This window comes from Pimephales promelas, chromosome 13 (assembly GCF_988280905.1).
Source record: "Pimephales promelas chromosome 13, fPimPro1.hap1.1, whole genome shotgun sequence".
NCBI lineage: Eukaryota > Metazoa > Chordata > Actinopteri > Cypriniformes > Leuciscidae > Pimephales > Pimephales promelas.
In genome coordinates, this window is record NC_142781.1 from 25,102,934 (window position 1) to 25,125,400 (window position 22,467).

Sequence of the window (22,467 nt, forward strand, 5' to 3'; positions counted from 1 at the left end):
AAACAAAATAGCTCAACAGTAAGATTAATAAATAAAATGCTATATATAAAAATGCACAATATAATTTAAGCAAACATATATTATATTATATGGATGGTAAGTTTACCTGATGGCAAGTTTCTGGCTCTAGACAGGTATAAACATTCTGCTGCATGTCCAGGAGATCCTGAAGTAAACTTCTCCACACTGCCTCACTCACAGGAGGGTTTCTAAGCAAACAACAGACAGTGAGAGAGGTGCACGAGTGCTCAGAGAAATGTTAAGGTGGTTGTGTGTGTGTGTGTGTCTGTCATACTTGCGTCCTGTGTGTCGAGTGAGTCGGACCATCAGCTGGTGAGCTTCCTCTTTGCTGCTTTGACTGTTCCTCACGAATGAGATGGGCTTTTGGAGACCTTGTTTCTCTAACACCTCAGCAACGCTGGAGAGAGTGACCGAAAAAAAAAGCATGACTAAATTAAAAGTGCTTAAATTCTAAAAACAGACTAGTGTGTGAACTTGTGAAGCCTCATAAACCAATGCTATACAAATATGGCTCCACTTTTAGTGCTATATTTTGCAACTTGACTCCTTTTTTTATTCATATCCACAACTGTACATTGGTTGATAATTTGTATATGTTTATTCTGACTTCACTTGTCCTTATAGTCTTTTATTTTTTTATTCTTTATTTCTATTATATCACGTCATCTTGTTATATTTATATGTGTGCACTGAAAAAGCTTCATTATCAAAAAAAAAAAAAAATCATCCTTGTGTGTGGAAGCCCTCACTTTTCTACTTTTCTACACTATCATTTATTGTGAGTTTAGGGTCAGTAAGATTTTTTCATGTTTTTAAGAAGTCTCCTGGTCACCAAGTCTGCTTTTCTTTGATAAAAAAATACAGTAATATTGTGTTTTTTTTATAATTACAAATAACTCTTATATTTTATTTTACATTTCAAAATCAGTGCTTGACATTAATACCAGCCAAATTCAGGTGGATTTCTGCAGTGGCGTGTAACACAGTCACTCCTACTAGCCACTTTGGCGGGTTAAATATTATATACATAATACATTTTTCAATTGTAGTTTTTTAAAAAGGCATAAAAATAATAAACTAAGTGGAATGTTGTGTCGCAAAAATATAGATTTTTCGATACATATCGATACTGAAATATCTGAAACGCTTCCAATGCTCATTTTCCACAGAATAGATACAAGATGCCATTTTTTTTCTCGTTTTTTTTAAATAATAATAGCATACATAACTGGACTGGATACTATCAAGTGACAGATGACAGATTTTGCAGCAAAATATCAGTTTAATTGGATGTATAACCCTTGACATGCATACAAAAGATTTTCTCTACCTTATGTATTAAAAGTTGAGACGGTTTTGATAACCAATATGCACCCTTTTTTTTATTTCAACCCACCAGTTGAGGACCATCATGGCAAACTACATCAGAAGCCATGCTTAACCACAGCTATGCTAAACAGCTGCTCAGAGAAGCCAAGAACAGAAAGAGGTGTCTGAATGAACCTCTGTGAGCTGAACTGGTGCGGTGCCTGGCTGAGATGCCCTCAATAAATGAGGATGTATTGTCCCTTGAGAGCATCTAGCACAGATGTTTTCTGTTTCCTTCCTTTCTTCCCGTCTCACACTTCGTCCCTCGTGTCCCTTTCTTTCTCTCTACAATCTGCTGGGGCCAGATTTTTTTTGTTTGTTCAATTTCTGCGCGTCCCTCTCTCTCCCTTTCTCCATCTGTCTTTAGCTCTTTAAGTCTTATCCAATGATCATGACCTGCTCCAAAAATAGCTGTTTGAACAACCATTTTCCTTTTCAATTTTATTTTATTTAATTAAACACATATTTCTGTAATTCAAAGCATATTCTGTTTCTGAACTCCCTGAAACACCTCGACTGTAGTCGTGAGGGTTCTTCAAGGAATGTACACATCGTATCCCTCATTTAAATAATTACTGGACAAGACATATGCAAAAAAAGGGGGCGAGGCCTGGTTGAGTTGCGTTAGTACTGCGCTGAAACCATAGACTGTAAAAAAAAGACGACACCCCTTCGCTCTCTTCCATTGGTTACAAGTAAAGCCGACAGTGTCCCGATATGGCGCTGACATCTTGGAACTTGAGTCTGCGCAGTAGCGATTTCAGGCCCCGCCCTCTCTCGCGCTGAATCAATCGTAAGCACACGCTCCTGCAGTTTTTTATTTATTTTTTTATTTTTATTAATTATAGAAATTTAAATATTACATTTAAAGCTCCAATCCCCTCAGTCATCCGAAGATCCCAAAAAGTGTCAGTTGGTGCTTCAGTGACTACTTCGCTCAGAGAATCTGTCAATCACAGCGTCACACCACCGCATCAAATAACTAAAAACAAACACTTGAAATTACATCAGCATGATCAAATCTACTGTAAGCGACAGAAACCATATTTGGAAAAATAATATTTGAATTGTTATTTAATTGTTTAGTTGGTCTCACGTGGGGAGGCAGGGTTTATGATCTATACTAGGACCGACCACCGGGGGGGCGATCGAGACGTTTTGGCTTCACTTTTCAGGGCTTATTCGACACATTTGGTTGAAACTTGCGTGACATTCCCGAAATGCGTTTGATACAGTTGACACATTCGGTGCAGTTGACTACACACTGGTCAAGCCGACCAATCGGAGCGCATTGTGCTTTTAATAAGGGGCTTCATCGAGTCAGGTATTAAAAGGAACGTTACTAACAGACTGGAAAGAGAGGTGGAGCAATAAATGTAAACTGTGAAAATTACATATTTTTAAACATTCAAGCATGAAAACCTATTCTAGTAACGCTCAAGTGCATGTCCAATGACATGTGAATAAAACAATCAATATCTTGCCTTCTAAAGCCAATTTTTTGTAATGTCTAGTCGTTGTAAACAGAAAATCCTCGCTCGATTTGCACTTTTAACATTAAGACAGGGAGCAGAGAGCAAGGAGATAAAAGAAAACATTGGCAAAGATACAATTCAGATGCAGAGAGGGGAAAGGGTAAATCTTGAGAGACTAAAAAAACAGGTAATAAAATAGAGAGCAAACAAGGGGAAAAGGGGAAAATTAAGGCTGTAGTGACTGCGCCCTCCCAGGCCAGTCATAAATATCTGTGAGAGAGACTTTCATCATCCTTTCCTCCAACAGAATTCTAATAGATCCAAAGGAATGTGTCTCTACGGAGCCATTACAGGCTGATCACGTCACCTGAGTTGAGATTGACACACACGCAAACAGGCACAAGGAGGAAAAAAAAGAAATACATGCAAACAATGTACAACAAACACACAGATGCTTTGTTCAGACGGGAAAAGTTCTTTTTTTTTTTGTAGTCTGCACAAAAAATACATAAAATTAAGTTAAATGTTTAAAAAAGTCTGTTTAATGTGTCTTTGTCTGAACACCCAGACTGAATTTCAATTGTCATTCAGGAAGTGTTACGTAACGTCACACAAAGCGTGCAATATGGTCTCAAGCTGTGTTCGGATAAACTAATTCATGCTCCATCTTTTCTAATATAGCAAACTAACTGACATTTTCTATGAAGTGAATGGTAAATGAGTAAGTGAGTGTACACATCAGCAGGTTTTTGGTATTTGCATGAATGAGTAAAATGCCTCTGTTCTCTCATGTGCTTCAAGAGGGAGATGTCATGAAGAACGTGAGCAGAGACAAAATTTCCAATTTCCCATCCTTCCTTCCTACGATGACAGCTATTCTCAGTTGAAGAGAGAGTCTCTTGACATTGTGCTGAAGCTAACACCATTACACACTGAATACCGAGTACATCAGCGTGTCTCAAACTTTTGTGGTCAAGTGTGACCTCTGATCAAATCAAAACAATCAAATACCAGCTAGACGCAAATATGTTCCTTTCGTTTCCATTAGCTTTAATGATTAACACCAATCATTTTAAACATTGACCGTCGAACATAAACAGACGCTCAACCGAACCTGCTTGAAGCGCCAGAACAAACCTCATTGGTTCTTGCGGAAGCTCAAACGTGCTGCGTAACACACGAGAATTAACCCCATTGGTTCTCGCACGTCAAACGAACATGCTTGAGCTTCTGTTTACCACAACTGTTGTGTGAGTTGATGAATGTTTCTATGTGGGGAAAAACGCCTAAATTTAATCTGTTCATCATATGAAGCGATCGTTTTTAGACAAAAACGCTCAATTCAAATGGAATTCATATTAGTTTTACGATCTCTTTATGAACGTTTTTAAGCGTCAAAGTGGTAGTTGCGTAACTGTCAATGGAGAGAGAGACAGCGGTCAGATTCCATTAATAAAATCTTCATTTGTGTCCCAAAGATGAATAAAAGTCTTTGAAATGACATGAGGTTGAGGAATTAATGACAAAATTTTCATTTTTGGGTAAACTATCCCTTTAAGCCCCTCATAAGTCCCTTGACTGGGCCTTTGCAGATGTGCAGAAAACACACATACATCACAATAATGCCATCTAAAAAGAATTACAATGCATTTCCGTGAGTTAATATGCAAATTTTGCAGTCTCATTCAAACACATAAATAATAAATATAGCCTACTCTGGAATACAAGGTAATGTAGCCAATCTGTCTCAATGTATTGGAACAGACTGGTTATGTTATTGATGAGCTACTGTGCTCACAATTGAGTGATGAATCCAATGCCAAAATGAAAATCATTAAATCAACTTAGGTCAAATGGAATGTCTCGCCTTTTTGTCTGCACACAACTTGAAATTCGCATACACCATTATTGAAATAATTAAGTAAGCTTTGCAATACAGTCTTTAGCCCGATTCGGACAGTGTTTGTCATTTGGACGTCTGTAAAAATAAATTTGCATGGCGCCTCAGTGGCGGTGAGGAGTGAGTTTTGTAACACCACGACTCGCTCAATTGGTCAGTCGCATGATTGTCTGCTGAAAATAAAATATCACATGCTTGGAATAATATGAAAAAATTCGTATTTAATTTAATAATAGGAAGATAATAAAAAAATGGTTTTTTTCCACTTTCTCCTTTTTGTTCGCTGAGGTTATTATGGTGCTTGGCAGTGATCAAAAAGGATTTAAACAGTGAATTTAAGAGATCTCTTCTTGTAAACTCAGAGATGTGGATTCGGACGGCAATTAAATCACCACACGACCTTGGTGTTTGTAGGTAATTCGGCTGAGGATTTTTACACGAGTGGTGGGAGAAAAACACTGACATTCTAGATTCGGATGGCAATAAAATCAACCCCTGTAAATGTTGAAAATACGACCCAATGAGAAATAATTACTGGCCGAAGAGGGCTTTATATTTTCAAAGCTATATTAAACTAGCAAAAATTTACAAACTAAAAACAAAATTCAGTTGCACAAACAGAAAAAATAAAAAGTCACAAAAAACAACCATTTAGTTACCGTCTAGAGCCCTGTAATAAAATAGAATACTTTATTTTTGTAATACTATTCCACACTATTACCATTTTATCTCTATTATTCATCAAATAAATGCAGCTTTGGTGAGCATTAAAGGGATAATACACTTTTTTTGGAAATAGGCTCATTTTACAGCTCCCTCAGAGTTAAACAGTTGGGTTTTACCATTTTCGAATCCATTCAGCCGATTTTCTGATATTTAGAAGAATATCAGTAACCAGACATTTGCTGGTCTCATTGTCTACCATAGTATATCTCATTGTCTACCTAGTATACAATGAGACCAGAAACTGTCTGGTTACTGATATTCTTCTAAATATCAGAAAATCGGCTGAATGGATTCGAAAACGGTAAAATTCAACTGTTTAACTCTGAGGGAGTTGTAAAATGAGCCTATTTCCAAAAAAGTAGAGTATCCCTTTAAAACATTTTTAAAAAAATCTGACTGACAAAAAAATTGTGCGTATATATAGCAGTATTTTTAAAGTATGTGTATAGTATAAAGTATATCATATATCATAATGTTTAATAATAATTTCATAACTTGATCTTCCAGTGAAAACTATAGATGCTAAATCCATTGCACTGAGACTAAGATTACATTGAATGTTCAGCCATGAGCCTGAGACACTGTGGTATAACACTTAATGCCATGTTAAGCATTAAGGCGTTCCAGACCTCTACAGGCGTTAAAGCTACTTTGAAACAATGTGTATTGTGAAAAGTTCTAGACCAATAAATTTGACTTGTCTCTTCTTACCTCAAGTGTTTCTCCAGAGTGTCCACCTGGTCATGCAAGGCTTTTGTAGTGTCTGTCTCAGGTCTGAGAAGAGAGAGAAGATAACAAGTTCAAAGATACTGGCTACACACACACACACACAAGGCTACATTAAACAAAAGTCACTTTCAAGAATTGAAACCTTCCATTATGCGATCATGTCACCATGTCAGTGCGTCGGTATGTCAGTAATGCTAGTTATTTGTAAATAAGCTCATTGGTTATAGATGCCTCAATGAATTCTCTATACTTTTTGTATTTGATCCCAAGACAAGGTCAACACACACACACACGACAATAGCATGGTCCATTTAGTGTCTGCTGGTAAATGTTGTACACCACCATCTGGACCCAAAAAGCATCTTTCATTACTGACAGCCATTCAAAAGTAGCAGTGTATCCTGACTAAATAAAAATGTTTGCAAACCCCATTTAAGCTTATTTAAGCATATTTCGTTAACTGATTGCAGATATTTTAGCAGCAAAGCGACTGCCATTTTTCAGGTTTGTGTTTACAAGTTGTGTTTTTTGAAGCTGTGCCCCTTATCTGAACCTGAACAGAAATCATGTGCAATTCTGCCCGACAGTCCGGTTGCCATGGAGATGATGTCTGAAGCTCAAAAAAAAACTTGTTGCTGACAAAACTGATTGCTCAATTTCGCTATTTCCCAAGGCACTTCCCAAGTTTCACTAAAAAGATTTTTGTATTTTAGTTTTATTCAAAGTCCAAAATCCAATTCACATCCCAATCCCACACCTGAAAAGCATTCACCTTCTTTTCTCCAGAAGCAGCGAAAGATAATAAAAAGAGCTCCGGAATAGCCCTAAAGTATTGATCCCTTGACAAAAATGGGAGTGTAAAAACACATTAGGATCTTTGCAAAGGTACAGTGAGATTTTCCAACAACAGATTGAGTGAAAGTGAGAATGAGAAAAAGATGGCATTTGTAGAAAGCATCAAAATTGTTTTTAGCATAACAATGCTGAACCCTCAGGATATAACATAACACATTATTTTTGGTGTAAATGTGTTTTTATGTTGCCCCACGAGAGAACCGAGTGCTAAAAAAACCCATCAACCCTTTGCACATAAGCCAACACTTCATCTGCATTCCAAAGAGCGCAGACATTTATATTTAATATCAATGTATGCGGTCGAGTGACAGGCCTCTCACTCTTCAAGAGTCTAAAGACAGCAGGAATATAATAAGGAACGCTGAGAGGTTTTAAGGGTTCACACTTTGAAGGCAGAAAGACACATGCTGTGCTAATAATGAGCTAATCAGGGGCTTACTGACAACTGTGCACACATACTAATTGTGTGTGTGTGGTTTTGACAGGTTTTGTGTGAATGGACTGCCAGAACAAGTTTTGAAGTTAAGCGCCAAGCCGCAAGTAGTTGATATCGATGGCCAGCTTTGGACCCACTTTATGTGACGCGTCCTTAACTACTTTAGTTTAAATAATCATTTGATACAATACACTAGGCTAGCTGCGATATTTGCTGTTACATGGTGTTCCGCCGCAACACTGGTTACATCACTTGCCCACCGTGGCATCGCCGTTTTGAACTTTAACTGAACTAAATGATTTTTATTACTATAGAGAACAGACACTCGAATTAAAAGCACAAATCAGCAGCAGGAGTTTCACCTCACTTCGCCTATTTCGCCTCACTCTTGACAAGATGATGGCGGAAGATTTGGTTTTAAGCGAATTTGTCATTGTCCTGTTTTGTTGCGTTTTACATTAAGAATAATAATGAACCCACCATTCAAGCAACTACCGCTTATATAATTACACTAGCCGCCTTTCCACTGTCGAGTCAGTTCTTGCCAGGGATAACAACATGCCAGGCGAGGCCAATAGCCTCAGACATTAAAGCCTAAACCAAGAGGTGTTTTATATATAATAATAATAATAATAAATGTAATTAAATAAACTAAAAATGAATAAGACAAAAAATACACAACCATTTAAAAGGTTTGAGTCATTAAGATTTTTTATGTTTTTGTAAGAAGATTGTTATGTTCACCAATATTTATGTATGCGATGTATTTTTTTCAGTTTAACGTGTTATATATATTTAACGCAATTAATGCAGAATTGGTTTTTTTTCCCCCCTCTTTGTCTAGAGTTATAATATATGATCACACTCTATTCAAGCAAATGCTTTTAAACAATTAACGGGTGATAAGACACAAAAGAGAAGGCAAGTGCGTTACCACTTGCGAACACATCTGTGAATCTCCTGTCTGTCTCACACACACACACACACACACACTTGTGCATACAGAAAGCGCTTCAGACAGTGCTTGAATGGACAAAAACACACAAAATTATGCACACAAAAAAAAAGCCGTTTGGTTGAATATCCTCACAAGCACAGTTAAATGAAGTCTTAAATGTACAAGGCCAAAAGAAAAAAATGGGCCCTGATATATTAAAGGGCACAAGTAAATGTGGCATTTATTATAATGGGTTTATGTGAAGATTGTTTTAAGTTCAGTTCAATCAATAGTTTTTATATTATTTAAAGCCTAATAAGTAATTAATTTATTTAAAAAAATGATAGCTTTCAATTATACTGCAATGCTAAATGCCTATAATTAAGGGCTAATATTGAGGGGGAAAATCTGAGACATCAGCATTTCCTTATTTCATAAAAAGATGACAGTAAATAAATATTTAAAACATAAGCTAATGTCTTTGTTTTTTCTACGTTCATGTGAAGATTAAAATGTGACATTTATTACAACATATGTAACATAAAAACATATTTAAAAACTTGAAATGTTAGGTTTTATTCATCAAAATTAATCGTGATTCATTGCAGAAAACATTTGCAATTAATTCGCTTTATTAATTTTTTTTGTTAATCGATTAACAATACATATTAAAACATAATTTATTGGCAAAGCTGAATTTTTAGCCACTATCATTATTCTCCTGATTTGGTGCTCAAGAAACATTTCTTCTTATTATTAAATGATAATGGTTGAGAGGAATAGAAAGTTAAAAAGAACAGCATTTATTTGAAAAGGAAATCTTTTGTACCAATGACAATACAGGCATTTATAATTTGATCAATTTAAGCCACACTTGCTGAATAAAAATATCAATTTCATGCAAATATAAATTTATGAACCCATACTTTTGACATTTAGTGTGTTCCAAGTGGTGTGATGGAGGTTTGCTCACCCAAATCCTCTCTGTGGTAGACATTCCAGTATATCGTAGCAGAGTGCAAGCTGGTCATCTCTCTCACAGTTGTAGATACACTCCAGTGCCACGGACATAAGCTGATCTGAATCTCCAATGATTTTGGGATGACACTGCAGGCAAATAAACACACACTGTCATCATAGTCATTGTTAAATGTAAATTATTTATTATTAAACCTAGTAAAGAACCTACAGAGACTAAGCAATTCAAAGCATCATTGAATGTCTTTATAACTCACAAATGATATATAGGGAGAGTTTTAGAGACAACAGAACCTTGTATAAATGACCTTCATATTGTATGTGTTAATATAGAGCCATTTCATCCCGTCTCCTTTCAAACAACAGGTACTCACGCACAGATGCACACTAAAAATCACGTTAGTGTGGATTGGATTGGATTTCATTTCACACAACATTGAAGGAGCAAGGCTGATTCATAGACGCACACAAACATAAAAAGAAACACGCATGTACAATCTCATACACCTGATTTCTCTCGAACCGCTTTTATTAATTTCCTGTGAGGGAAATTGATGCCTCAGATGTGTAAACAGGCCATCAATTTTTATCATGGCCGTGTGTGACCGCATGTACGTGTGTGTCTGGAGGTCTTTTGTTGCTTTGGACTCACAATTGGAATGGCTGTTCCTCTAATCCTTTCACTGCATCCCTCTTTTATGAGTGTATCTGTGTGTGTGACATTAAATTACTTACATTTATTCATTTATCAGCCACTTTAATCTAAAGAGACTTACAAATGAGGAAAAGCACAAGCAATTTATCATGGAGGAGCAGAGCCACACTACTGACTTTCAATAGTAAATCAGATAAGTACACCATAGTGTGACAATGTGTGTGTTTGTTTTTCTATATTTGTGTGGTTGCATATTTCTGATAATGTCTTCATAGCTCATAAAAGTGTCCAAAATGTTTTTAAGTCTACTAGGGATACGAAGCAGTTTTATTAATTATTGTATTTTTTTTTTTTTACGCTTTTCCATTGCATGGTATGGTACGGCTCGTCTCGGCACGGCTCACTTGTAGTGCATTTACACTGCTCGCTTCAGCTCGCTTTAAATGGTACCACCTCAGTATAGGTTCCAAGCGTACCGTACAGACACTAAAATGTGACGTAAACACAATGCAGATCACTGATTGGTCAGACAGAATCGTCACTACCAGCGTCATTGTATTTGCAAGACATCTTTTTTAGAGTCTATGAATCAAACCCACTAGATTCACCACCTGTTTTAAAACCACTTTGACTTGCTTTAGGAAAAAACAAAGAGAAAACTTCCAAAAAAAGAAATGAATCGTGGTCAGTGGATGAAGTGCAGACGTTACTCTCGTTGGTTGCAGAGGAGCGGATAAACTATAACGGTCAGACTATATCCCACCCACTTTGAAGCGGTACTAACTACAGTGGAAAAGCAAACCGAGCTAAAGCGAACCAAAACGTGCTGCACTGAGCCGAGACGTACAACGCAGTTGAAAAGCGAAGCGAAGCAAGCCGAACCATGCCGAACCAGCAGTGGAAAAGCGCCATAGGTCAACAGAAAATCCTCACAAGAATGTGTACATGCTTGTTTGGTGGTTTACTTGTTATTGCTAAATTTGTGAGTTAAATTTGACACAAAAAAAAGAGACAAATCTAAGTATGTCCACAATTGGTCTACATTATAATAAATAATAGAAATGATAAATAATAATAATAACATTTATACCTATAATATATATAATAAACATAAATGTTATTATTATTTATAATTTCTAAAACATTTCTATGCTTATAATATATTCTTCGAATTGAAACTGGGGTAATCCACTAATTTATAATAAATATAATACATATAAATTACATTCAATTCACAATTATTAAAGTATTTTTTACAATTGAAAAAAGGGGACGTTGAAGGGGATGTTGATTAGGGGTAATCATTAGTATTCTGTAATTAGCTTAATGGCTATAAAAAAAAACATTTTTTAAAGTGTATCATATGTCCTTGTTTGGATAGTCAAGTACATGTGTTTGGCTTACATCTGGCTTTGAGTGCTGGAAGATTTTAAGTGGGAGTGCGAGATTCTCTTTGGCGAGGGTGACCAGGAACTCTTTGAGCAGACTGGAAGCAGAGCCCACCCGCCGTCCCTCACAGCGGTGCAGAAACGGGACCATCCACTGGAATGAATTCCTCACGTATCGATCCTCGCTGGACTAAAACAGAATGATGTACAACAGTGTCTTGTTCACTCCCAATACACATTAAAGTAGATTTAAAGGAACAGTTTGTGTCATTCCAAACCTATATAATTTCCTTTAAACTAAACCAAAAGGAGTAATTCTGAAGAATGTACTGTTTTTCCCCATTACAATAACTAAAACAGGAGCCTTAAAAAAAAAGCTTCATTCTTCTGCATGAACAAATCTAGCTTTTATCTCATTTTATGATCCACAAAAGAAAAAAAAGTCAAAGGGTTCTGAGTAAAAGATGACAGAATGTCCATTTCTGATTGAATTGATTGTTCCCTCAGGAAACATTAAAAGTATCACTAATAAACAGATGCTAAGATGGCCATTCACCCACTCGCAGTGTATTCCCTAAAATGAGCAAACGAGTATTAAATCATTTTTAATGAAAGCATTAAATCCAAACAAGCCGCTGGATGTGCTTACTGCAGTTGTAAAGAGACCACCCTGAAAACACAAATCTGCACACACTCACAGATCTACCATGTACACTAGTGCTGCTTAATGTATAGAGCTGACCAAATAAACAGCAAGAATGAGACTATAGACAGCACAGCCTCACAACATACATTTTTCATGAGGAGGCGGAGCTTGTCAATGTCCCTCAGCTGCTGCAGCTCCTTAAGTGTGAGACTCAAGTCACATGATGTCTCGTACACCAGTGTCTCCATGGTAACCAGATCGTCGCACAGGACCTCCAGCCCAGGAATGTTCTGCTCTTTTCCCAGACGCACCAGAGACAGTGAACAATCAACCTGTGTGGACCAATCAAAAAGCATAAGCAAGCTATTAGATGCATAACAATCCAGCTATTGAGGAACAGAAAGACAGAAGTGCAGCCCAACACACATTCACAACTGAACAATGAGCATCATTGAATTTGTATGCATGCTTACTGTATACATATATTAAAACAACTGTTAAGAGTAAGTCATTTTTTTTTACCAATATCTATTAGTCTATTAAATCTGCCCGATCAAATCAAACAGAGGTGCAAAAAAAAAACAACTGATTTGTAAAAAGTAGGACCAGTTGATGAAAATCCCACCCGCCTCAGCAGCCCATCAATACAGTTCACATCATGAGCTGACGATTGGTATTCCTCTACCAGTTGACAGGCAGAGCATGGAGTCAATGAATAGTGGATGCCTGCATTGAGGAAATGATTGCTGCTGTTTTCCCACCTGGCAGGAACTGAAACCCTTGACATCGGAGTTAACAAGAGCCAAACACCTCGGGAGCAATGCTGCCTTCACCACAGCTCTCATTACAAGGAGTGCTGCTTAACACAAAACACTAAATTAGGTACAAAACTAGTATGTGTATTTGCCTTACAAAACAAATGATTGCAAACAGCACGCGCTTGTTTACGCACACCTGGCTTTGGTTAATCATAAGCGTTGACCTCCACATACACAAATATTTCTCAGTCGTTTTTGGCCGTTCTTCCAGGCAGCCCTCGGATGAACAATCTCACACTCTTTTATTACACTGGATGTACTTTCAGTTTTTTTTTTCCCCTCACTTCACATGTCAAGCTCTTTCAGAACAGCCCTCTCTCCTTGCTTTAACCTCTGTCCTGACAGAGTGATGCATCTCCTGCTCTGCAGCACTACTTGAAACTGGCTGTGGCTACAGTTGAGTGATAGTTGTCATACTGTGGGGACAAAAAGTTTGAGACTATTCTGGAGATGCAGGGCCGAAAGCAAAAAACAGAAATTTGGATGCAGACTTCTTGCGTGTATCCAAGATAAATCATAACCATAGTCATACCCTACATTTGTTTAGTTGAACTAATGACGTCGTCAGTGGGTAAAATGAATGTGCAGGTTACTCTACTTCCTGAACAAGTGCGCACACGAGTCAAGAATTGCTTTCACATTCACGTGAAATTTAGATAATAATATAAAATATTTAAAATATTTCTAAATAGATGACTTCTGTGCAATATGCACATTTTACTCTAGGAAGCGCTTATGAATAGACAACAAGGACAAGCCATCATTAAAGCAAAAGTGAAAAAAAACAACAACTTATATTTCAACAAATAATTAAATGTTTTAATCAATTCTTAAGCTGAATATATAATTATTAAACAAGAAAAAAAAAATATTTGAAATGAGAAGAATTTGGACCACCCCTATAGTTTAGTGAAAACTAAAAAGCTATTGTGGAAAAATCAGAGCATTTTAGGACAGACTGACAGAAATAAAGGTTCAGAAGCTGATAATGGTTCAGATGTCTCTCCATTAGGAGCCCACAGTAGACAGTGTTATCATTTGATCTCAGCACACCAACACCCCTCAGGGACAGCAGGAACTGTCACTCTAGAAAGAAGCAAATGTTCTCCGAGTCAGATGTGCATCTGTATGTGTATTTGAGAAAGTTGTTTGTTTTTTTTAGCCGGGTAAGTTGTCACTCAAGCGAAAGTGCAAAAGAAAACCATGTGCTTTGATACGCGTTTGAGTGTCAGCTTCTGTCAGTGTGTGCACTTGTGTACCTGGTGGGAATTGCTCTCTATATCCTGTGCCCTGGTCAGATACCACTCAGTCAGCAGCGTGATGGAAGGGTTGGAGCTACGAAACCTTTCCAGTTCTGGCTCTTCTTCATATAAGAAGTGACAGTCATCCACTGGGCTGGGCTCCACCACTCCTCTAAAGAAAAGAACACACATAGTAAAGATTTTAAAAACCACATCACAAGCACAAATGTGATCTTACCTGCACTCAGGAACTTCACACCAGTCCAGCTCTCTGTGCCGGCTCTCCTCCCAAGGAATCAAAGCCAAATTACCCTTCTTATCCACACTAGGAAGAAAGAGAAAATGAAAAAACAAAAGATTGAACCATCATTATCAGTAACTAAGCTAGATTTACACAATCAAAACAGCAAAGAATAAGAATGAAAAATTCGGTAACACTTTACTTGAAGGGGTGTGCATAAGACCTGCATGACACCTTCATAACCATGACATGACATGTGTCTTGAATATGAAATAGGGTTTATGCATGTTTATGACAATTGTCATTATAATGAATGCAAATATGACATTGTTTAAGATGTCTTTGTTATGACATCTTGACATAAACCATACATCACAACCTGTCAGTGTCTTTTTTATGACAACTTGACATTAAATTAAGTTAAACTGTCATGTCACAGCTTATGATGTATTGGTTTATGTCAAGGTGTCATAAACAAGACATTAAAAATGTCATAATTGAGTGAATGACAATTAATGACAGTTGTTATAAACATGCATAATACTTCTTTCATATTCATAAAATGTGTCATGTTAGTCTTAAGGGTCTTTTCCACTGCATAGTACGGTACGGTTCGGCTCAGTACGCTTCGACTCGGCGCGGAACAGTTCGGATCGCTTTGCGTTTCCACTGCAGTAGTACCCCTTCAAAGTGTGTGGGACTGATCGTTATTTGCGCGCGCCTCTACTGCCATGACATCATCTTAAAAGCGCCACATTTTCAAACCCACAACACAGGAACAATGGAGACTATCGAGGGGATGATGTTCCTGATTCTCGGTATGTGGTTGTTTTTAACTGCTAGACGGAAAAATGTGTTTAAAATGAGGCTGATGGCAGCAAAACAAAAATACTGCTAAAAAAGTGTCTCGTGTCGCAAATCCAATGACGCTAGTAGTGACGCTGGTAGTGATGATTCTGTCTGACCAATCGGTGATCTGCAGTGTTTCACGTCACATTTTAGTACCGGTACGGTACCCTTGGAACCTCAACAGACCAGGTACCATTTAAAGCGACCCGAAGCGAACCGTACTGTACCGTACCATGCAGTGGAAAAGCACCACAAGTGAGACGTACCGAACCGAACCGTACCGTACTATGCAGTGGAAAAGCGCCTCTATGCACACCCCTTCAAGTAAAGTGTTACAAAAAAGTCTTAGTCAAAATGGAAACTTCTTATTGGTGGCCTTTCGAAGACAAACGAAATAGCAAGCCACTATCAGACCAACCTACAAACTAACAAAGAACCTAACAAACAAAATAACCACAATTTTGGGTGTATTTTCAAGTACAACTGAAACTTCAACAGATCGAAACAAGCCACTAACTAAAACGGACTGAAATGGGCTGATAAAGCGTGCACAATATCAAATAGGTTTGAATTAGTATTTTAAAGAACAACTGCAAATTCTGCTGAATTAAAGAATCTGAATTAACATCAGAGGATAGCCAAATGTGTGAAAAAAATATATATATAGAAATATTGCTACATTTCCATTGCACATTTATCAACCTGGCTACTATATAATTCTATCGCATTTGCTACATCCATATGCATAACTTTAAACAGTCAGTAAAAAAAAAAAAAAAAATCTAAAAGAGAACTTGATTTGGCAGGGTTTTTTTCCAGCAGAGACAGCAGATGGCGAGAGACAACTGGTACAGCGAGGGTCCTGCAGCAGTGCTGTTAGTGTTCACAGGCCGGGGAGACTCGGAAACTGGCCTCCAGCTGCTAAACCGTGATGGATGTTCACTGCAGAGGCGACTGACCTCCATAAGAGAGAATGGGTGGAAGGAGCGACCGAATCCAATACACTAAATCTATTCAGTCACCCCCATTACTGGAACATTAATGGGGGGGTGCCCTTACTCAGTCTCTCTCTATCTCTCTCTCTCTCTCTAAACACACAAACCTGTCCACCAAATCAGCATACTCTCATAAAAACACATACACACCAAAGCATGTAACCACCTACCTAACAAAAACACAGTTTTCTACATATTGTAATCCAGCAGAGAAGCACAGGCTCTCACCGAGTCCTCAGATCAGTTTTTGCGTAGGTGTAAAGCTATTGCCTGTTTCCTCTGTTTTGATAGTTTACATGTATAAATTTAGACCGAGCAATTACATCAGTCTTTCATGCATGAGTTCTGAAGGCATCAGAAGAAACCGCGCACTTTCAGAGTGTCATCGGTGAAAAAGATTTGCACGAAATCCCAAAGGATGTTTTACCCGACACCACAAAAGCATTCACCATATTAGCACCTTCAAATCTGCAAAATCTCATTTCTTCCTCCTCAACTATGGGTTGAAATGGAAATTAGAAGAGTCTATTTTGAGACTGCCGTCAAGAGACAGTTGAAAGTAATTGATAAATGACAAATCATTCATGTAATACTACAGATGTCTACCACTCGTGATTAATTCCTCCTTAATTATACACATCAAGCTAAACCAAGTTCCTACACAAAAGCACTTTTCCCCATTTCAAGGAAAGGAGAATTGGCAGTGAAATCAGAGAAGCAGCAGCATTGGTGTAAGGATGAACTTGCTGGTCACTCGGGTTGTTGCTAGTAACAGAGGTCAGTGATTAAATCTCAGTGGCTGTCTTGAGACATTTGATGTTTGACATTTAAGACTTCTGAGCTCAAGATGTGTCTGCTCTTAAATATAATGGGTGTGTTATACGTTGTTCTAGACTCAAATATCCAAGATTTTTCGGAGTAAGCTCAGATATCTAGATCCTGCAGATGTAGTCCCTGACTTATCACCTCCTCTCTTCATGATTTCATGATATAGTCTGAGCTGTGCACTCTCTGGCCGCGCTGCTTGGATCATCTCACTCATGATCTGTGCCGCGGCGAGTGAGCTTTTGAACTAAACAGGTCTTGTCTACTTGTGTTTGTATGTCATGTGATGTCACCCATACATGGAATCAGAGTACCTACTGTATTTAATAAATGGAAAATCTCTACAGCAAAGGCCAACTGCTACATGCATTCAGTTTGTTTCTACCATTTATTTTAGTAACTATAGTTACTACTTTACTACTTACTATATGCCTGAGCAATCAGTATTGTGCAATATAGCATACAGAAGGTAAGGGACATGTTGGGGGGAAAGAAGTGCTGTTATCTGTGACTTTTCATGAAAATTCTATAATCCAAGAATGCCACTACTATATGACATCATATGCAAATTAGATGGGAAAATGTCACCCCTACATAAACTTTGGGCCATCCTTAATATTTCTCTAATTTAGTCTCTATCTTGTATCACTTTTAATATATAGCCTTTTGAAATTAAGATGTCAAAATCAAACATTTTAGGGGGGAAAAAACCGCCTAAGGTTTCGAAGAGTAAAGCACATATGGATAAAGTTCACTGCAAAATGTCTCATTTACATAACCAACCTGCTTTGAACTAGCATTCGGTCATACAGCAGACAGTACCTAATAACCTCTTTCAGTAGACCCGTCATCTAAAAATGACCTTTTCCCGTTTAAAAAAAAAAAAAAAAAAGATTTATGTGGGTTTTGTTTATCCTGTTCACGGAAGATCGGTATCCTCTAATAAGTAATTCTTACCCCGCCTTAGGCAGAAGGTCGGAGTACTCGTGAGGAGAGGTGGTTTCTGGGAAATTGCAGAGAATTGCGAGCCGGTGCTGGAGCATCTCTGAGCCGTGGAAAGTGAAGAGAATGTCCAATGCCTGCACGTTACTCTCCTGGGAGGGGATGAGAGGAACACGATTGATAGAGATAATTAATTAATAGACGATTTATGAGACGGAACTAACTACCGACAGCTTTATGCTCTGCAGCAATACATCCAACTTTACAAAGACCCAGAAGCCTTTGCATTGGGCAGGTTTCACACATTACACTTTAAAATACTCACAGAATATGAGGGGAATCCATATTTTACGCCACACGCTAGTAAGGGCGCACACACTTATCCACAAAACAGTGAAATGGTGACTATAACTCACTCTGTGGGACGCTCGTACTCACACTCATGTCGTGGACTGAGAACAAAGGAAGAGAGATTTACCCTAGCGTACGTTCTTGCTGACAGAACAATATTCTGATTGCGGAACTTCTTGAAAAACTCAGCATCAAAACGCTGCTCTGCCGCATGGGGTCCACCCAGGATCTCCTGCAGAAAAGAAAAGAGACAGAGTGAAAGAAAGCAAAACAAACAGGAGAGTTCAGGAGAGGGTCTCACGTGTGTATGTCTGAGGTAAATCCTCCCAGTCCACACCACTGACATTTATCACTTTGACATTTACAATTTCAGCCTTTAAGTTGACAGGGCCGCTGCGCGTATGCGTGTGCACGTGTGTTTAATGTCTCAGAGGTCTGGTTACATTCTGAACTATTCCCAAAGAAATCAATTACACATGAAGACCCTGACAAAGGCCATCCATCACAGTACAAGCGGGACATTAACTATGCGATAGGATGAAACCGTAGAAACACTCCTGCTGATGACTTTTAGATTGCAACAAAGCATTACAATATGAACACACTTAGGAGCACACACATTGATCATTTCATTCAGAAATCGATGAGCGCAAATTATTTAGATTACTGAAATGACTAAATCAAAGTCACCTCATTTGTTGTGGATTTATGGTTTCAGAATATTTCAGGTGGTTTGCATCATTTTATTATCAATTCATAATTGATCAAAATTTTCTGCAATAAAAACGTCAAAGTCAGCCGAGTTTGAAACGACACCCTTTGATCCTTAGAATTAAGCAGGCTGTTTTTGTTACTGTGCCTTTAAGACATCCATATGGAAATTACCTTGGTTATAATTGGCTAGCCTCCACATACCAGCATAAATCACATCAAGGGATTAGAATGACAGCTGCTGAATACTAAATAGATATGGAAAGGATAAAAATAACTACCTGCCAAATGTGTGTGAATTGGGAAAAATGTATTGAACGTAAATATGTATCATTTTTTGCCCCTTGTGGAAACATAGTGTCACATATAATATGTATGTATTATACTATTATACTAAAGTTGCCTAAAAAGAGGAATAAAAAAATCATCTTTTGGATATTGATCTTAATGCCTTAATTAGAAAAATGAGGGAAAACTCCAACCTTTAAGGACACAAATTTTCTTTGTGAATGAATAATGTATCATAAATAAATAAATGTTTTTCCTTAAAATACAGGGTGCATAAGTCAGGACACCCCTATGTTAAATTCCAATAGAGTCAGGCAGATTTTTATTTTTAAAAGCCAGTTATTTCATGGATCCAGGATAATATGCATCCTGATAAAGTTCCCTTGGCCTTTGGAATTAAAATAGACCCACATCATCACACACCTTCCACCACACCTAGAGATTGGCATGGGGTACTTTCCATAAGATCATCATTCAATGCAAATCAAACCAGCTATTAGGCTAACTGAAGTAAAACCATGCCAATTTCAAAGCATTTATGATACATTATAATGCATTTATGATACATTATTCATTCACAAAGAAAATGTTTGTCCTTAAAGGTTGGAGTTTTCCTGATTTTTCTAATTAAGGCATTAAGATCAATATCCAAAAGATGATTTTTTATTTCTCTTTTTAGGCAACTTTAGTATGGGTGTCCAAACTTATTCACATCACTGTATATGTACACATATTACTAAATTATTATAAGTATACCAATTACATAATGTCAAAATCTCTCATAAAAACATTGAAACGCTTGTATTGGTGGCTTGATGTGAGAAACTAGCCTGACTACGTCAGATTTCGTACTTCCGCTCAGTTTCAGTACGTTTCTGTACTCAGTCTGAGACATCGACATTTCTCTCAGTTTTCGAACAGACGGTGGGCTGAGAGCCGTGACATAGACGCAAAGCGCCAAGTTTAAGTTTGTATTTTATGTTAGGGAAATTACCGCGGATATGGAGATACGGGATGCAAGAGTTTGTTAAACATTCTGAATGGAGGTGATGTTTAAGTCGGAGAGAGAGGTGATAGCGTTATGTGACTGGAAAAAAAAGTAAAAACAAAAATTTGTGCAAAAATACAACTATATCCAGAATACAATCTCTGAAACCAAGTCTATTTTATGCAGTGCTTCTCAAGTCATTTTATCCTGATCTACAGATTTTTTAATTAGTCCAAAAAGACTAATTACAAACTCCTTGAAGTCTTTTTTGTAGTGCGTGTTGCCACAGAGTTTTGAAGGGGGGAAAAGTGTTCATTTTAGAGTATGGGTATTGATAAGCAAATTAGGGTAGTATAAAATGGTTAATATCTAAATTATGTAGGTTAAGGTGATGTAATTAAAATTATGATTTTTAATAAGCTGTTTTTTGCAGCTCAGTTTTGGTCTGTAAAAAGGTTTCTACACTGACTAAGGGAAATACTTTTTTCCATGGTATGTCCCTTTTAAACCCAAATTCATCCCTTTTAAAGCCAAATTATGGAAGTTTAAGCTTTATTTAATACAAAAGTCCAAGTTTGGAGAGAGTTACCTCATAAGTAGCCAAGCGGTCCAGATAGCAGAGAAGCTTCAGTCTACTTCTGCAGAGCTCCTTCTGCTCTAGAGTCAGTCTGAAAGAACATGACATCAACAGGATTAAACATGCAAACATAGTCTTATCTGAAGCTTATCAGCATACATTCACTTCAGAGCGCCCCCACTAATATCTATGAAAACGGTGGAATGAAATAAAAGCTTCACACACTCTGGGGGAGGGGTGGAGGCGGGTTTGACAGACATGTATGTAGAGGCTTACAGATATAATGAAAGGCATTACAAGGAAATACGGATGAATGGGACAATTTGAGATTGAAGGCAAAAAGCGGACGAAACAGTGCTGAAAGGGTAGTGAGCCATTATACACCCAGATTAGGTCATCAGAGACAGGCTAATGTGAGGCGACCGCTGCCTGATTGCCTGGACGCCCAAGCGAGCGCGCGCGTGCATCAGTCAGTGTGAAAATCCACAGAAGGCAATTACAATCTCATCTCATTCTCCCTGCATTACTGCGGAAACCTGAGCATCCCGTTGTATGCGAAGGAGAGCCGCACACACGCACAGATCATCGTACTGGGGGAGAATATCGAACTGGAGGATGTTATCGCAATGCAAACATGATAAAAGATGATTGAAAGAATAGCCTAGGCATAAACACACTCGCCTGTGAAAACTCGCAGCACTTCTTTTTCTAGCCTCCACAAGCTCGAGCAATTCTATTTCAGACATAAAGATTGTAATGAAACTAAAGCACAATTCAATGCCGTGTCAAGGATTTATGCATGGCTTGACTGTAAAAGAAGCATTTTAAAAGCACGCCGCATTGGTACGCTGCTGTCAGTTCACTTAACAACTAGTGTGTTGAAGGTCGCTCATCTTTACAGAAATAACCACTGTTGAAAATATCAAACTTGAAGAAAAATAAATGCTATTAAAACCATTAAAGGACTCGTGTCAATGTCATCACTGCATAGCAGGCTGTTTTAGAGAGGAGAAAAGGAATTGGCTATTGATTTGTCACATGATAAAATGTAGTTATGAAAAAAAGGTGCACTGATTGGAAATGACTAACATTACTTGCTAAATATATAGCAGTTTAATGCCGTTCAATTCAGATAAATTTTCCAACAAAATGATTCAAAAGTAATGAAATAGAGGAGCTTAATCACAGAAACGGTTTGAAACAGCACATCAATACAGCATTTAACAAGACGCATGCTAATTGACGTCGAAATTGTAAGGTGGCACTGATGCGATGCGTCATTTACTTTTAAGCAACACAGCATTTTTGCCTCAAAGCCTACTTAACGGGGTTTGAGGGTTGAGTCTTTCTAGCCGCAAATTTAAGACAAAATCTAAGACTCTAAATACTAAAAGATAATTAGGATGGAAGGATGGACGGACGGATATTTTAAAGGAGTAGTTCACTTTAAAAAAAAAATAGCTGATAATTTACTCACCCCCATGTCATCCAAGATGTCCACGTCTTTCTTTCTTCGGTCGAAAAGAA

General features: G+C 37.7%; 1 protein-coding gene across 2 annotated transcripts in view; it reads right to left on the minus strand.

Annotated features, from left to right (window-relative positions):
- The window catches only part of nbas (NBAS subunit of NRZ tethering complex), a 153,234-nt gene that overhangs the window by 104,204 nt on the left and 26,563 nt on the right, over positions 1–22,467 (minus strand). For both annotated transcript variants that reach the window (XM_039692017.2, XM_039692016.2), the window contains exons 19-29: positions 20,953–21,031; positions 18,504–18,608; positions 18,041–18,177; positions 14,412–14,498; positions 14,192–14,345; positions 12,261–12,446; positions 11,485–11,658; positions 9,421–9,554; positions 6,202–6,264; positions 296–418; positions 107–209 (exon numbers count right to left, since the gene is read on the minus strand). In XM_039692017.2, coding sequence (XP_039547951.2) covers positions 107–209; positions 296–418; positions 6,202–6,264; positions 9,421–9,554; positions 11,485–11,658; positions 12,261–12,446; positions 14,192–14,345; positions 14,412–14,498; positions 18,041–18,177; positions 18,504–18,608; positions 20,953–21,031 — 1,345 coding nt within the window. The remainder of the gene's footprint in view (positions 1–106; positions 210–295; positions 419–6,201; positions 6,265–9,420; positions 9,555–11,484; positions 11,659–12,260; positions 12,447–14,191; positions 14,346–14,411; positions 14,499–18,040; positions 18,178–18,503; positions 18,609–20,952; positions 21,032–22,467) is intronic.